Source organism: Bison bison, unplaced genomic scaffold (assembly GCF_000754665.1).
Source record: "Bison bison bison isolate TAMUID 2011002044 unplaced genomic scaffold, Bison_UMD1.0 scf7180017864144, whole genome shotgun sequence".
In the NCBI taxonomy this organism is placed as follows: domain Eukaryota; kingdom Metazoa; phylum Chordata; class Mammalia; order Artiodactyla; family Bovidae; genus Bison; species Bison bison.
Genome location: NW_011494716.1, coordinates 6109488 through 6127660, shown reverse-complemented (window position 1 = coordinate 6127660; position 18173 = coordinate 6109488). Strand labels below are relative to the sequence as shown.

The 18173-nt window shown below is 41.1% G+C and overlaps 1 protein-coding gene across 1 annotated transcript in view; it reads right to left on the bottom strand.

Moving 5' to 3' along the window:
- Nucleotides 1–2807: 2807 nt before the first annotated feature.
- Nucleotides 2808–18173, bottom strand: part of LOC104988952 (chromosome unknown open reading frame, human C16orf72) — a 26002-nt gene continuing 10636 nt past the window's right edge. The window contains exons 3-4 of the mRNA XM_010840461.1: nucleotides 17731–18006; nucleotides 2808–5836 (exon numbers count right to left, since the gene is read on the bottom strand). Of these exons, the coding sequence (XP_010838763.1) occupies nucleotides 5592–5836; nucleotides 17731–18006 (521 nt within the window). The 3' untranslated portion in view covers nucleotides 2808–5591. The remainder of the gene's footprint in view (nucleotides 5837–17730; nucleotides 18007–18173) is intronic.

Genomic DNA, 18173 nt, shown 5'->3' with positions numbered 1-18173 from the left:
CTGTCAGACTATGAACGCCCATCATGGAAAAGAGGGACTTTTCATGAAAACCTGGAAAACCTCGAGTCACCTTTTATTTACTCATTCATTCAAGAACATGTCCAAGTTCTACACTTTGTGCCAGGCACTGACATGCACATAGCCCGGGTTTTCAAACTGGCTGTGAAATCGTGGTAGTTCACATACAGCATCCTGTTTAGGGAAATACCCGTGTGTGTGTCTCCACACTAGGTCTTGATGGGAAAGGTTATTTCTTACCGCTGATCACGGTCCAAAATGCTTGAGAAACACTTGAGAAGAAGCCCCAAATAGCCCGAGAACCTCACAGTAGTTACAAATGTCTATAGATTCACCTGGAAACACACACTGCTTTTGTGGCCATGAGGCTCACCACAGAGAGATGGATGAGAAAAGCCATCAACCTCCTCCATGGTTTGGTAAACGTCCCCCCCGCCTCCACCCCAGAAATTTCAGCCCAGCACCACTGCCACCCCTAAATAAACACCAATGGTCCGAGACCCTTTCCTCAAATGCCAAACATACAGAGACACCTACCTTGGTGGACTTACGGAGGATATCTGGATCCTAAATCCCTCAGGCCCCAAAAGGGGATGAGAGGAGCCCAGACACAGCAGTGGTGGCAAGCGGCCCCAGCGCCCCCAAACCCCTCTTCCCAGTCCAGCTGCACACCTGCTGAGCCCGCCTCGCAGCTGCAGGCAAAGCCCAGGGCTCTCAAGTTTCCCATGGCAGCTCTGAGCACACACCACCACACTGGCAGCAGGACTGTCTTAGTTCTCCCGAGTGCGGCACTGGCACCAGGGCCTGCACCCGAACACGCAGACCTCATGCCCACCAGCACCCCTCCCCCAGGCTCCTAAGGCCTGGCTCCCCAACCCAAGGATTAAGAACTCATAAAGGAAGGTCACTTGGACTTGCTGGCTGTGGCATCCCAGCAGGCATTCTACTTCAGTCTGAAAAGTAAGACCCTCACAAACACGTGGACTAGCTTTTGCCCTAAAACTATTACTTTACAGACTGCAGGCTTCACCCTGTTCTGAGTACCTATGCCTCTGGTTTTAGACTAGCCCAGGATCCAGTGAGACCCATTGTCAAGCCTGGAGCTTCCAAGTTCCAGTCTCTCACACCCCTCAAGAGTATGACTCATGTACGGCTCAATACTTACTGCTATACCGCCACCAGTCAAGCAGCATAGTTAGTGGCCACACACACGAAGGGACTCAGAAACCTACAGAAAATCATGTGGCAGGTTACTCTCCAAAACAGCTGTTTTTAACTTTGAAGCGTGAAAGAGAAGATAAGTTGAAAGGGCCTTTACGCTGTCTGTCATTTTTTCTTTATAAAAATGCACATTTTAAAAATAAAGATACATTCCAGAGTTAAGGACTCCACTCATAGGAGGCAGATTTTAAGTGCAGATGTAAATGGTATCCACGGAATTCAAGTCACTAAGTTTCGCATCATTTTTTTTTTCCATCCCATGTCACAAACGATGAAACAGAGCCCAGGCTGGTGAACTTACCCAGGCTCCCACACCTAGTAAGTGGCGAAGTTGGCTTTCAAATCCACGTGATTTCAAGCAAAGATTCTTCCTTCATACAAGGGGGCAAAAGGCAAATGAAAATTGTGAGATCATTTCCGTCTGCAAGTAGTACAAATATCCAGCAGCTAAGATGGAAAAGGCACTCTTACAATCATGTTGATGGAAGTTATTAACCATTCCTACTTTGGTAGGACCTATCAACATTTTAAGTATGAATTCCTTTGAACTAGCAATTTTACCTGCAGAAATTTATCCCAGAGGAACCTAAAAAAAAAAAAAAAACTATTCACTGTTAACTATGATAAAACATGGGATCCCCATAAAGCCCCAGATGTGTACAGAATTTAGTCATAAAATATCACCATATAATCTTATGCAGAAAGATCTGCATAGACTATATGCTACTGTATAGCTGGATTTTTGTAGCTTTTTAAAAAAATTAAGCATTAACTCAATACAAATAGAATGAGAGGCCATCAGAAATTTGGAGTAAAATCAGCAAAAAGCCCGTTTTACTGAGGGCCACAAAATTTGTGTTTGACTCTCAAAACCCTCTTGCGTCATGGGCTGGTGTGTGCTGGACTCCACAGAGAACACGCAGGTCCCGTCACAGGAAGTAAAGCCCTGTCAAATGCACTAATACAACACACAGAGCGACCCCTACTAAAACATCACATACCTCACCAACACTCTGGTGCAGGGTTTGGAAGCTAGACTAAAGCAGTGTAAGGCCACCAGAACTGATCAAAGTTGTAGCAGCTTCCAGGGAGAGTGCGGGGACCACAGAAACATCTGCTCAGAATAACCTCCTACATTTAACGAAACATGAAATCTTAAAGTTTCTTTTCACTTTGAAATACACCCAGATAATCTAATGGATGAAGCGGCAGGCTATACAAAATAAAGTGCAGTGAGATTCATCTGCTAATAGTCACCACACCTCTCAGAACATTCCGGTAGTAAGTAACGGTGCCCTGCACCCCCACCACATCAAGGCTGGCTTGTGGCTCGTCCTCTCGGCTGGGTCTTGGTGACTCCCTTAATATTCAACAAGATAGGGAACTTAGCCCAGCTTTCAGTGTTGCATGGCAATCTTTAAGGCCAAAAGCCAAAGTGACCTAAGTTTAATGAGCTCTGAGAGCCCTTGGGAAAAATTTCTCAGCTAGTTATTTTGTAAGCCTGAACTTCCATTTTATGTCAAAGTTACTCAGATGTGATGACCAAAAACAAAACTGCAGACAAGCCCTGGGATTTTTTGGTTTTTTTAATTATTTATTCATTGAATGATTTAAGGTGTGTACCACTACTCCAGTTGGGTAACCCACATTGAAGAATTTGACTGCAGGTCTTTAGGTACAGCCAAATGCTTTCCATTAACTTTACTCTATAAAATACTAAACATATATAAGTTTTTAATGCTTCAGCCATGCTCAGAACACTGCAGAAGGGTAAACAACCCACTCATGCCAAGTTAACGTGACGGGAGCAGAACTCATGAGCTGTGACGTCTAAAGGAATCCGAGAATCTAGCCTAAGATGAAAAGAGGTTCTGTTCCCCCAACGTAAACTGTTAAGGTTTAAAATTCTGCCTACACTGTTCTCAGACACTGGAGGAAAAAAAGAAAAAAATTCGTTATTAAAAAAGTATCACACACATATGCAATCTTCCATGATTTGTTTTGCATCTGAAATGGCACAAAGAAAGGCTGCAAAAAATCTAGCAGTCAGAACTAAATTTTCCTAAGAGAAATTACCTCCCTTTTAACCTCCTGGGTCTTCGGCAATGGGGTGGAGATGGGGAAGGAGTTAACCGGTCCGGCGACAAAGCGCATTTAGAATTGAATGCAATGGAAAAAACTAACAAATGTTAAAGTTTTTCAAAAGTTTAATGGAGCCAATATATAAATTGTGTTCTGGCAGACGTGAAGACCTGCTTTCTCTTACCAAAGAAAATGGCACATGTTTTATCAAAATTTGACAATCCAGAGTAAAGGGTACTGAGATTCAGAGCACCAACTAAAACAAAAACCACCAAAAAAATTTTTTGTCACTAACTTGGAGAGAGGAACTACAACCAAGGCATAAATGGGAGATTAAATATGTGTTCCTCAGCCTCAAAAACCTTTAGGAAGGAGTTCTGACCTCTTCTGAGCAACGCTTCACACCGTCAAACCCAATTCCAGAATCTAAATTTACAAAGATAGAAAACAAAGATAACTCCAAATGCATTTCTTGGTATATTCCAAAAGGAAGTGTAAAGTATTGAGAATACACAGGCTTGTCCATTTCTGGTATAATGATAAACTGTTATAAATCTTCCTATCATATTAAAAAAAAATCCTTTTTGCAAAAATTTAGAAATGCCTTTCATTCCTAGGTTTAGCATGGAACTGACTTTCTTTAAATAAGGGCTGTATCTATAGTGAATACAGAACTCCAGTTCACACATTTCCATTCACATCCCACCTGTCAATGAATATTATGGTGAACTTAGCAAAATTTCTTCAAAGATTATTAAATGGCTGGAGAAAATTGCAAACGTTAACAAAGTGCTGTGAGTAATTACTGGAAAAACCCTTATACTGATTTGCAATAGTCTTTAAAGGATAAAAAACAGGAAGTAACTGATACTGAACTATAAGTTTGCAAGGAAACATTGTCACTGTCCTACTTGAGATATATATATATATATTATAATATGGTAGAATAAATTACAGTACCTGGCAGGCTGACATCAGTTCTTCATCTAAAAAAAGACTACCATTCAGTTCAAGATATTAAAAATGAAGATGAAACATGCTCTAGAACACTGTAGCTACAAGAGGTCTTATACTTACTCAAAAGAGGACTCTATTGAGAACTTTTATTTAGGTCTAACCTAACATCTAGAGGACTTCCATGCGATTCCATCTTTTCCCAGAATGAGATTCCAAACTGCACTTTCTAGGAGAGGGATTTGGAGTTGGGTTTTGCTATTTAAATTGGGATAACATTAATTATTAGCACACAGAAGACCTTTCTCTTTCACCCATTCCAACGGAAACTGCACAAAGCAGAACATTCATGAAAAACGTAAAACAGGATATGAAAGACTACAGTGCCTAGCCTCCCCAACCACCCATCTCCCTCTCACTAATACTGAACCAAAAAGGAAGTCCGTTCTGAAGAATTCGTGACCTCTCTACTTCAGGTCACCATGAATGCAGTCAACATGTTTACATTTACCACTAGGATAGTACCCTGCTTGGGAAGTAGTACTTGTCTTAAAAATGAATTATTTTAAGCCTATAGGGTTAATTGGAGGAGGGGGGCAATTTAATAATATTGCTACTTTTAGAGCACTAACACACACAAAGTGAATCCAATAAAGTTCTGTGTATTGATTCAGTATTAAGTATTAATTGCATGACCATCATAGCACCTCTTTACATCACACAATCACCAGAATTATAGACTGCTTCAAAAACTAAAAAATAGGGCACAGTTCAATAGTAATTCAAAGTTGCACGCTGTTACTAGAGAGAAACCAGGTGCGTGGTACAGTGTTGCTGCAAAAATGGAAGCCTGGAGATCTGACGAGGAAGCCAGATCGTGTGTTTTAGACAATTTTAGAAACCTGGCAATACTGGTGAAGCAAAATACTCAACACAGCAGGAAATGGACCCTCCCCCCACCCCAAAAAAACCATCCTATAACCAAATAAACATCTGATATTTCCTTTCCCTTTGAGAATAAATACAGTTAAGGTCACTTTTAGCCTTGAAACGGATATATGTTTGCCTATGAGGATCCTACTACACGGTATCTGATGTCCTCTGCTAGGATTATACTTTTAAGAAAGCCATTGTTACAAGAGGCATCTACTATAAATACCTAGAACTTTCTTTTTATGGCAACCACTATAGGATTCACTTGTCTTAAACAGTGAACAATGGAAGATGGCCTCATATGTTTCCTTTGCAATAATAGTAATATGTTGAGGATCAAGTGGCTTTCAAGCAGCATGGTGGGTGTGAAAAATGTTTGCAGTTTAGATCATTCTGTTGCGTTTATGGGTTGGTGAGTCTGTAATGACATCGCCACACTGGGCTGAGGTACGCTTTCTAGTTCCACCATTGTCCAAGTGGAGTGCCATTTCTTCTGATATGAAAGTGTTCAAATCGACATCATGGAGTCCATTTCTCCTTCGACTAGCATTCGATCCACTGCTTACATGTGTAGGAGAGCCTGGGGTACTCGAACGCACGCTTATACTAGCCATTGCACCACTAAGACCTAGGAAGAAGAAAAAAGGTTTTAAGAGTTGCTCGATTATTCCACCCTCTTGAAAGCAACCCACTTTTACTTTCAACGTCGTCATCACGTCAAAGGAGGTCTGCCTATTTTCCTCACAAAGGGGTTCACCGGGGGAGCGGTTTTTTCCCTGCAGGAACGAATCGTCTGACACAGGAGATGTTCATTGGTAATACTAATCAATATTTACAATCCAGGTAACTACCAATTACTGGAAGCTTATGATACATGGCAGGCACCCTGCTAGGTGTACAAATCCATCAGGAAATCCTGCCATCTACTCTATGAGGTAAGCGCTATCTGTAACGTAAGAGTTGAGGAAGGAGGTGCTGGTTTTAAACAGAATGTTTCCCTTGCCCTGTCTCTGAGCCAACAGATCCCTGTGCTGTGTGCACAGGGGAGCCCACAGGCATTTCCAGGCCTGAGTGGACTCAACTCTGACATCTCTATAAAGTGACTTTATAATTTAGCATCTAAAACAATACACTATTGAGCCTTAAAAGCGGTCCCTAACTATTAAGAATAATCCTTGGACATCAGATACAAAGTGATTCTGCCCTGGACAAATCAACCTACATGCTCACCCCAAGGTCTGGACTCTACTCGGGACACCCTAACTCAACATCATCTCTAATCCTTCAGAGAAGGGGGGAGAGCAAGGGTAGTATAAAAATTCCTGCTGCCTTGCATTCAAGGTTAAGAGTTACTAAATCCAGAGCATTCCAGCACGCGTGGTTGGACACTCATTCCTTAGACCCCTGAACAGTTAAAGGAGGCAAATGTATGTTCTGCTTCTAAATGCTCGGGACACACCTGTGAAAGGCATGAGAGGGCCAGGAGACACGCCACAGCATTGAATTCAATAACCTGACTTCACTGGATTTTCCTTCTTATGAACAGCCCCCTTGGGCTATCTGAGTCTCATAATGGATTTCTTCGTTGCTTGACTGAACTGATACGATCTAGTATAATCAACATTCACAAAGAACAGGACTCCTATCTTAACAAGTCAGCTTAGAGGTTGATTTCCTAGGGACCCATTCTAATTTACTCTGTAAATGTACTTTAAATTTGATCATTAGGGAGCAGAGAATCCTTTTTCCACTTACCATACCAAAGCGTTTAAATTCCCTTCGACACCGTTGTCACTCTACAAATAGCCTGTGAACGTCCGCCAATCTTTGGTAGCCCCCACCGCCTCCCAGGTACTCTCTGCAGCCCATACCTCCCTTTCTAAGCTGCTCTTAACTCCTTCCTGCAGGAACTAACCAGTCCTCTCACTGCCCTCCGGGCAGCAGCAGCACCCTCTCGCCCTTCCGCTGGTGGCCAGGGGAAATCTGACCTCATCTCTCATGGGCTCTAAGCCTTTCCAAGGCCAGTGCCCATTAAAAATAAATAAATGCACTAATATTGGAGTACTTCCTAGGTCAGGCACTTTTTTGTTTCATCCTTGGAATAACCCTATGAGAACTGTATCCTCTCCCTTTTGCAGATGAAAAACCAAGGTTAAAAGGTTAATAAGTAAGCCACTCAAGGTCACACAGCTAGCAAGCAAAAGCCGGGACCCAAGACTCAAGCAGAATCTAAATTCCTAACTCTATTCACCTCTTCAAGTCTCAATTCTTTCAGCACGGAAGTAGCCTCAGGAACTTAGGGTCTCAGCCTACCTCGTAGCATCTCTGTGGCTCCTCTCCCGTCTGCTCTCTTCAATCCCATCCTAACACTCAATCCTTCACTCCCAGCATTAACTCATCTGCGGTTCCTAAAAACGGCCTGGTCTGCACCTGCCTTCCGACATCTGCTCCCCACTGCGTGAAGCCCAGGTCCCTCCCACCTCTGCCTCCAGTCCTGGGCAACTTGCCCAGTTCTCCTATCTCTCCTGTGAAACTCTTTCCTGTTCTCAGCCTGCCCACTCCTTCCTCAGTGGCCTTCTCTTCTGTCTGTCTGACGTCAGCCAGCTACGCGCCTTGGCCCCTGAAGCTTACCTACAGGAGTGATTTTCCACATCATTGCCACAGGAACAGACCTTTTTCCTGAGCTCAAGGGCCCATCCATATTTCTAACTGCCCGTTGGCCCTCCAAACCTAACACCCTTGGGGGAAAAACTCACACTGCTTCTTCCCTAGCTGACACAACTTTATTAAAATAAAGTAAAACAGGAAAGGAACACTCTGGGCTGATGTCACCTAGCACAGTACCACTGCTCATCTCTTCCCATAGACAGTACCTTTTCATCTGCATCTCGTGAACGTAACACAGTGTCTGGCACATAACAGAAAGCTTCAAGGCCTTACCCCTCACTCTGAAATCCAAAGCTGTTGATGTTTATTCACCTCTCCAATGTCAGGAAACACACCCACGTGGCTCTCTTATTATGTCTTTGTCATGAAGATAACACTCAATTATTTCCAACTTGCTGGATTTGGTCTTTTGTCTGTTTTTAAGTTCTCCATCAAGACTAAACCCCTTGAGGGGGACAGCTGTGCCTTTTTTCCTAATCTCGCATCCTGTAACGTATTACTGAAAAGTGTCCACATACTTGAGACAACCTTTTCATACCTGTTTCATAACGCAGGAGGTTCTAAGGTAATTATGCTGCAAAATATAGGCCCTCGGCAATAAACTGGGCTATTTCAGTAATTAAACTTGGGATCCCCTGAGCATTTGAGACCCCAGAAAGAACAAACTCCGCTCCAATGACCTTCCTGTTAATGTAGGAGCCACGTGGCTGTATGTTTAACATTCAAGGCTCATAAAACGCTCCATGAGAAGTGAAGAGTCACCTCAAACAAATGCTTCAACTGCTATCCTCCATGAAAAAAGAAGAGAGATTTTAAAACATCAATTCGGTCCTTTTCAAAATTCCCCCAGTAACTTCCAGAAAACCACAATCTTTTTTCTGTTGGGTGTATGACCCTGGGCTTAGTTTGACAGCTAAAGCAGAAGTCACAATGTGCAACATTACCTATTTTATTTTCTACTCTCAGCAGTGAAAATTCTTTTCAAGGTTTAACTTACAAATCTTCCCCAAAAGAAGACTTTTCATCACAAGGGTCAAACAAAAAAATTAAGATTAACAACCAAAAATATATGTATTTTAAACAACCCAAATTTTATTTTATAAACCAATGACAGCTACTAGGAGATGCTTTAGGAAACCTTAGCTAAGCCACATAAACAATCACAGGCCTATACAAGTACAGAGAATCTAAACATGCTTCAGAACTAAAAAAAACTAAGTTGTATGGCCCAAGGGCACACGACTTAATTTCTACCAAAACACACTTTTTCAAAAGGGCTATGGGAATATCAATTGACAAAAAGCAGTAGAACAAGCAGTATGATTAGACAGAAAAGTCTCCATTGCTTAATACAAGATAAACTTAATCATTTTAAAAACGTGTCTGCATTCCTTTTAAATGATTAGTGCAGGAGTGGGGGTTAAAAAAAAAACAATTAGGAGGATTTAATCATACTCTGAAAGCTCCCATGGGAGCAAAAACAAAAGTTACAGTCCAGGTTATAGGAATCTAGGTTACATGGCAAATTGTTAAAAGCACATAACTATAATTTTCATACCAAGGTCATGCTCAGGGTCATAAGAAAATCCTGTTTTCAGAATTAATTACATGTAATTCCAGTTTACCAGCACATAGTTAGGTCACATAGAGGCACAAAGAGCAAACGCAGAACCCAGCCAGCTTCCCTTCCTCCGACCCGCAGCCCTGGCAGTGGCCTCGAGGCAGCCTCTACCCTTTCCGCTGGCCGCCCAGCCTCCTGCAGCACCTGCGCGCCTCGCCCTGGAGGACAAGGCCGACCGTCCACTGTTTACCGCGGATCCACTCAGCGCAGCTCCAGGACCCTCGGGCAGGTCTGCGCGCCACCAGCTCTCTCATCTCGGGCAGAAGGGGGATGTGAAATCCCCACGACTTGGACCAACTGATTAACATCCTGACCGGAAGCCCTAAGAAGCTGGCATTTTTGCATTTGAAATGACTTGCACTATTCAAATGGAAACACTTCCTTTGCACAAAGTGTATTCTGAGGTTTTAGGTAAGCAATGTGTGTAAATGTCGTGTTTTAAGTGCACAGGGGGGAGAAGTTCAAGCATGAAAAAGTGCATTCTACTAGGAAGACTTAGGTAATTTGAAGTAGATACCACTCCCCACCCCAATCTGTGAATTGTAATTCTGAACTTTTATTGAAGTAAAGCACACTAAATCAAACCAATTACAAAGATACATGTGTCACACCAAGAAAACATTTTCAGTTATGCTGACAGCCCAAAATGCTTTCAATTTTTCAGACAGTTTTAATGCCATGGGAAAAATGCTCACGTCGTTAAAATGAAAAAAGCAAGATACAGTACCATATATGCAGTATGAGCTCAGCTATGAAATAATTTTAATATTTATACATTGAAAAAAAAAAAGACTGGAAGAAAATGCACCAAACATTTAACTGCAGTTATCTCTGTAAAGTGGGACAGCAAGATACTGAGTTTTTCACTTTTTGGAAATTTTCAAATCTTCCAAGAAATCAGTATTATTAAATCAGAAAACTAGTGAAAAAAATTAAATGTTAAAACTGTTTCACAACTACCAATGGATTATTAAGGAAGTACTAGGTGAGTAAACTGGCTTTAAGGCCTGGCTACATGGACTCCTTTTTCACCTCAATGAAAAAAGTGTCCAAGAAAATTTTACTGCAAAGTCTTAAGTTTTGTATCATTAATGCCAGCAGCTTTAGTTAAGCCCCATCTCCAAGAAACTTCAGTAGCTAATATCTAAATCTTAATAAACAGAAAATGCCAACTTTTCATCAAAAATTTAATGCTATCTTAATTGCCTTGATTGTTTTTCTTCTCAGAGGCTGGTCTGAACAAAGGCTATAATTAAAAAAATTCCAGCCTTCAGAAAAGTTTCAATTAAAGAAGATTATTTTAAATAATCAATTTAAAGCAATTAAGAGATGAGATTTGCTTTTGGTGCATTAATCTCTTACATCTTAATTCCCAAGTAAGTTTTGCAAACATTTACTGTGAAGTAACTATTGACAGTTCTCTGTTATTTCAGGAAGATGCAGAATGTAACATTCAACAAGCATTTATTAGGAATCTACTGTGTTCCACACATTGTGCTAGGTGTGTGGGCAAGACGTGGAAAAGGGATTCTCAAAGACTGGATATAAATCCCCCCACAAGCCAGTTCTAATCTATTCTCTGCAACTGAAACTGCCAAGAAGCTTCTTTCATACTGTACCATCTGTTTAAAAGAACTTAACCTAAGTATTTGTGTGACTGTCAACGTTTGTTTCTATGTATTTAACTTTATCAGAGGAAGAAATAAAAAGTGATAGAAAAGGAGAGACAGGAACCAAGCATCAATACTCAAATTTCTTCTTAAATGTACAGATCTCAAGGTTACCAGGAAGACACAGGCCAATGTTGTGACAAAAATAACAAAAGCAACAGAACCTGTGCTCAAAGGAGAAAGAAAATCCAACTGGTCTATACTGCCTAAAATCACAGCTTTCCAAAATACCAGAGGAAGCAGGGAACCATTTTATGACAAATTAGGAATCTGCCTTACTTTTTTTTTTCTAGGTAAAGATGTCTACGTAACCTTATATCCCTGAATACGATTTCAAATGAATGTCTTTTTCTTCTAAGGCCCTACATACACTCAGTCTCTCCAGATCCAAGAATCCAGTCAAGCACCTTAATGATTTAAGAGATTAAGGATCACCATATACGCGAGAAAGACTTTGTTAGACATGAGAGAAGCCAGATATGGAGCCTATTAACTCCTCAAGTGACGGAACTGTGCCTCAATCTGATTGCCTGGGATTACATGCCTCAAACTGACTAATAATACAATTCTATTAGGCTAGAAACTCCTTGAGATATTATGTGATTCATCTTTGTATCATCTGCTCCTATCACTAGCTTCTGAAAATCAGAATGCCTGGCTATTTACTGTGCTCAGTAAATGCTGGGCAATAGGAAAGACTACAGAATGACAATATACATTTTTAAATGACCACACCTTTCACAAAAGGATTTTAATTGCATAACACCACAGTCAGCCAGCCAAACACACACACGCACAGGGGTTTCCAGACTAAAACTGCTTGACTTCAACCCTCACTGAATACTATGTCTTCTTCTTAAACGCACGACACATTATCTCAAAACAAAACAAAACACATCAAATTAAAAAACTCCTTTCCCTTTTGGCAAGGGGAGAATTCTCCAGTATCATATCAAAGGCCAGATTGCCTGCACTTGCTAAGGCCCTTTCAGTAAACATAGTAGCCCACTGTTTTTTAAACTGATGTTGTTGAAACAACATGGAAGGAACTTGAACTTGAGCAAGGAGGCATCTTAAAGCCAAATGTCAGTGACAGCAATGGTTCACCCACCAGTTACCCACTCTTTAACACCACACCCTGTGTGAACTGAATAACTTTACACAGAGTCAAATCCAGGCCCAATGGGATTAGTTCCCTGTACTGCAGTTAGTCATCAAAATGATTTCTGGAACTAAACCCAAGTGTCTCCGATTTCTATGGAACAGTCTGAACCAGGGCTAGAAACGTACAAAGACCACCTCTGAGATGATCTGAGCGAGAGCAAGGTTTTTAATAGAGTTAGCAAATGAGTGAGGTCTGACTTGCACCATAGCATCCTCTCCCATCCAGGTCTCTTCCACACCTGGGCCCCATTCTAACTCTGGATCTTTTTCATCTAATCCCCATGACGACAAACAGAAGTCCTGATGACAAACAGACTATCCTTCAATCCCCATGATGACAAACAGACTATCCTTCAATCCCCATGATGACAAACAGACTATCCTTCAATCTAAGGCTTTCTAGACGCAACAGTAGCTTGGGCAAGTCAAGTCAGCTCAGAATCTTTCCACCACCAAGCTCCCAGCTTGAAACGTGAAACAAGCTCAAGATTTTAGTAAGTAATAATATAAATAGGTAGTTAACACTAAACTTTAAATCATTCCTTCCTTTTGAGTAACTGCACATTTAAAAGGCCACCCTTACTAAAAGGAGAGGCAAAGTACCCTCTAAGGCCACCTGAGCTCCAGGCCTGTTTTTGGAGTACCGCCATCAGGGCGCTCACAGGACTTGGAACTAACCGGAAGTCCTCTCCTCTGGAGGCAAAGAACATTTTACCTGTGTAAAGGCTAGGTGCTGTGCTTGGCTTCTCATTCTATATATCGCCTTACAAACAAAACACGTCACCTTTTCAGAAGTGACTGCCCTGGAGAGGTTGGCCACCCTGCCCAAGGTCATCCTGGGAATGCAGCCTAGGTACAAAGCCTGACTACTCTTCCTGCTAAAACCAACCAGAAATATAGGTCACAAGCCATTCATCTTCAAGCCTATGTACCCAGATTCACTTATGGGGAAAACCCCCAGGAAGAAATACCAAACTTATGTATGTTCTAATGTGTTTAGGGAAGAAAAGTAAGCTTAGAGACCTGCCGGGGGGCAGGGGTATGAGGAACCCTAAATGTACAAATAGAGGTAACTGAATTTGGGAGCCAGACAGATCTGGAATACCTATTCAAACATTTACTGACCTGGTCTATTTTAGTCAAATAAGCCTTTCATCATCAATAAGATGGCAATAACCCTGGGCAAATGTGGACAGTGCTCCCCTAGCAGGACGCTGACATGACCTAACACTCAAAGGACTGCTCTAACGGTGCCTCATCACCCTCAGCTCTGCTTCAAGTCTCAGCTGTTTGGGGTGAAGAGGTGACTGTGCAACAGTCCTGAGATACACCTGCTCTGTTCTCCATTCTCCTCACCCTCATACTGCAGTCACCCAGGAAATCTGTGAGCCTCAACTCTCTGTAAAAGTTCTCTGCTCTGTTGACTTAACAGACCTCTGAACCCTGTGTTAGGCTCAGGGCACATCTAGCCCAGGTTCTGTCACAGCCAGCAGCTCTGAGACACAGCCCTGCCCCACCACACCCCTAGTCTATGGACAAGGAGAACAGATGCCCCACTCAGGCAAGACCAGAGAACAGGGAGACTGAAGACAAGCTTCGTAGCAGAGGAGACGTTCCATCAGTCTGAAGGGGTCAACAGGCAGAAGAGAAAAAAGCTTAGAAAAAACCATGAAGGTATTCAGATGATGACACAATACGGCTAAGAAACCTGACCCAAGGTCAGATCAACTGACAAGGGCCTTACAATGTCACACGGAGTTCTAACTTCATCCTACAGACCACAGGGAAACGAACGTTATTTTTCAATGAAGCAACAGGATAGAGATCACTCCAGTGGTCCCAGGAAAGATGGACTGGAGAATGGGTCAACTCAGGACTGGGAAGCAAGAACAGGCAGGAGATGATTCCAAGAGCCCAGGGCTCCCCTCCTCCAGAAAAGCCTTCTCTGAACTTATCGCTACAGCACACTGTGGAACATTCTTTTCTGACCCCAGAACACCTTACATATGACATTAAAATGAATTATCCAAGTGTGCACTGGCCTCAACAGAAAAGGAAGCACCCTATTCAATCGTATTTTCCCTAGAGACTATACAGTATCTGCCACATACCCATTTGCTGAGTGCAGAAATGAGGGAAAAAACATGGTTTTGCTTTAGTTGGGGATACCCTGGTGGAGATGTAGGCCAGGGCATAACAGGGTATACATGTTTAAGCAATCTGGAGAAAGGATCTAAACTGTAAGGACAAATTTTAGAAATTAAGACTAAAAATCCCTTAAAGGGATTGCAGGAGGTAGCTAACAGCTAAATCCAGGGGAATGTAACCTATTCCCCTAAGTCACTGAAAGGTCAGAGATCAAAGAAGCCTAAGGAGAAGACCAGAAAAGGAAAATTTCTAGAAGAGAAAGGATGGCTAAGAGAGAGCTAATCAGAAGACAGGCAGGGAACCACAAAATGGTCCAGATGATCTTTGGTCTATCTGCAATCTGTTTACATAAAAACAAGGTGCCAGCTATGAATCCAGTTCCCAGTAAATTTTAGATAATATTTTTTTTTAAGACAAGCATGATTAAGAAAAGGAGAAATCAACATAGAAAACGCATATGCATTTCTCTGATTTCCATGAGTTTAGCATCCAGATGAGGACATATCATGTACACAGAAAATGAACATCACATGCTGCAAACAAGTGCCAAAATAAAGCACTAGATTATATTCCTTAAATTTCAGCAACCATTAGCTGACAGTTTTGACTGAAATTGTTTGATAACTATTAATGTATTGAGTTGGCCAAAAGGTTCATTTAAAGAACCTATGGCCAACCCAATGCTTTTAACTGCAACTGCATATTTAAGTCTAAGGTTATGAGGGGTATTTATCAAAGGACCTTATCATTGGACCCTGTCTAACATGATATACTCTACAATTATGTCTCGGCCATTTTTATTCAAATAGAAAACATATTTTAAGCATATACGGGAGCATTGGTGGAAATAAGAATTTAGAAGCTAATCTGAAAAAAAAATACAAGAGTAACTGTCCTCTCTTGTGAGGACATGAGGTCGTCTGTGGATAAGAATAAACAAACATTACCTCCTACACGAATGTTTGCTTTGATTAGAAACTTAAAGTCGGACTCAATTCTTTTCCTACTTCCCCCGGGACCCCAAAACTTCATAAATGTAGCCTCTCCCTCCAAAGAACCCCAAGAACTTCAATCTGACCTCATACTTCATAGATCTGGCAATGAAAATTATGTGCAAAACCAAATTCTGACAAGCATGCACCCTAATTAGGATATTTCCAAATATATTTCAAAATATATGAATAGTTTTGACTTCAATTTACAAACTATTCAATAAATCAGATCATCAGGACACCAGGTTACAAAGTTAGCCACTAAGTCAATTTACAATTTAGTTAATAATGCCCTATTATTAGAAATCATTTAAATTACTCAAAATACTCAATTCAGACTAGCATTCTCAATTCATGGATGTCCTTTAAAACCAACAGAGCACAAAACTCCTTGTTTCTGTATACTCTATACAAGCTGCTCTATTACTGCACTGCAACTTCACATTTTAACTACGTGAGTTCAGCGCATGAGCCCTAGGAATCCAATATATTCCGTATTGGCACTACTTCATAAGTCTATCAAAGTGGAAGGTTTTTTTTTAAATAGCTTTAAAATTAAACTTTCTAAACCCTCACAATTCAAACACAAATCAAAATTATAAATAGTACCTTCCTAAAATTACACCATCACTAAAACTCCCAAAGTTCAGTAAAATAATAAATCACAAATTTGAACAAACTCAATTTAAGAAAACGTAATGGGAGTTGGAGAATATAGTAGTTGTGGGGGGTGGGCTCCTGGCTTGTCCTTACAATGTGTACAACTGCAGTAAAGGTTTTATAGCAAGAGTGGCATTTATGTTTCTCAAAACTGTTTCCTGTAAGAGCATAATTCAGGGAAAAAAAAGACTCTTAAAAGAAAAATATGGAATGAATCATAAATCCACTGGATGACAAAGAAAATCAAAATGTTTAAGGAAACACAACTACATCAAATACTAACATGCACTACAATTAATCTAACAAACTGTACATGTCTAGTAATTTTTTTCCAAACTTAATGGTAGAAGATGTGAAACTCTTAATTCAAGAGAACAGATCAATCTCTATTTTGCCTGAGTTTCAAAAATTCCACTATGTTAGGAACAGCAAGCAGTCTTAAGTACTGCAACCATACATCATGGACTTTCTTGCAATAAAACGTTTTTGTGTTTTTAACTGATCATAAAGTCACAATCAGGACAGGGAAAAATAACAACACTTTTCCCAAGTCCATGTTCTGAATGGGGTTTTAGGTATAAAGAAGCAATGCTTGCCAAAAAGAAAAAGAATCTCTGTAAGCATTAAAGCTTCGATGATATAGAAGCTCTCTGTATATATCCCACTTCTTATTACCAGGTTACTTTATTTCAGATGACTTCCACTGTGGCCCAGAAATGTTAACTTTTAACAAGGCCCATGACCTAACTCACTAATGACTGCTATCTGCGTAGTCACTTGCACAATCCATGTTTTCATCTTGGCTTCAACACCAAGTCTTGTTATTCTGTGGTTGTATTTTTACAGCAGTATTGAATGACCTATAGAATACCTCTCCCACTTCTATCTGGAAGCCTGTATTAGATAACAAGCAACAACAGACCTACTGACTACAGTTCCCAGGCTTCTCCAGTAGGACTTAAACCCTTCAGCCAAGAAGGCCATCTGACAGCAGGTCTGGCCTGGGGAGATGGAGATGGACTTGGCCTCTGACAGACCTTACTATCAAGCAAGGCCCTCTGGACAACAGGTGTAAGGAAAGCCAACCTAACTATTCTCACATCTGTCCTCTCCTCCTCGGGCCCATCAACACTCACCCTCTGCAGGCACACTCAATAACCTAAGCTAACGAAGGGAGTTCCCAAGAGAACTCCCCCAACAGTTACCTGCCTTACTTGCCTGTCACTGACTAGGCTCTCCAGGCAATTATAAATGCGACAGAATTCTTAAGACACAGAACTTCCTCTTTGACTCAGAAGAGTAAGAGAGTATGTACAACAGAAGTGTAAAGCAATCAATTCTAATTAATGTTGCAAAAGATGCAGTTATTATAATACCAATCAGCTCAAACTAACTTCCAAAAACAGTTTTTAGGATAGGCTGGCTAACAGTCAAAAACTGCCCATGTAAGTTCTTAGCTTACATTCTATTTAAACATTTCTAGAGCAAGTAGGTACTATTATAGACAAAAAACAGTATATCTGGATCTAAACCTAAATGTGAAATTGGATCCACACACTCTTAACCATTTTTCCAAAGAAATATGTTTAAACGGCTTTACCATGCAGAGCTATGGCTTCCCGGAAGGGTTGCAAATCAGTCTCTACAGATGAGCTAGTTTCCGTTGAAGTAGCTCGGTTAGGGGACACTACAGTCAGTCTTGGGGGAGCTCTAGAATTTCGTGGCGGAGGAACCTTTCCACACAGGAAGCTGATCAAATCTTCTCTACGAATAGTTCTTCTGCGCTTTTTAACCCAAGCCAACACATCCTTATTGCGTCGTTGATAGCCAATCTGAATTCCAATATCAAAACTTCTCTGATGAGTATCCACGCTTTCTGTTAGAAAAAAAGAAAAAGATACATCATCATCAGTAGAGCCAAGGCGCCTTCCCTCCTACAGAAAACCATTTTATAAATTCACCAAAATGAGTATCATTAAGTAGGGGGCTCTGTAAGTCTATCAGTAATCTATCCCACTGAACTTCATTCATGTTTAAAATACA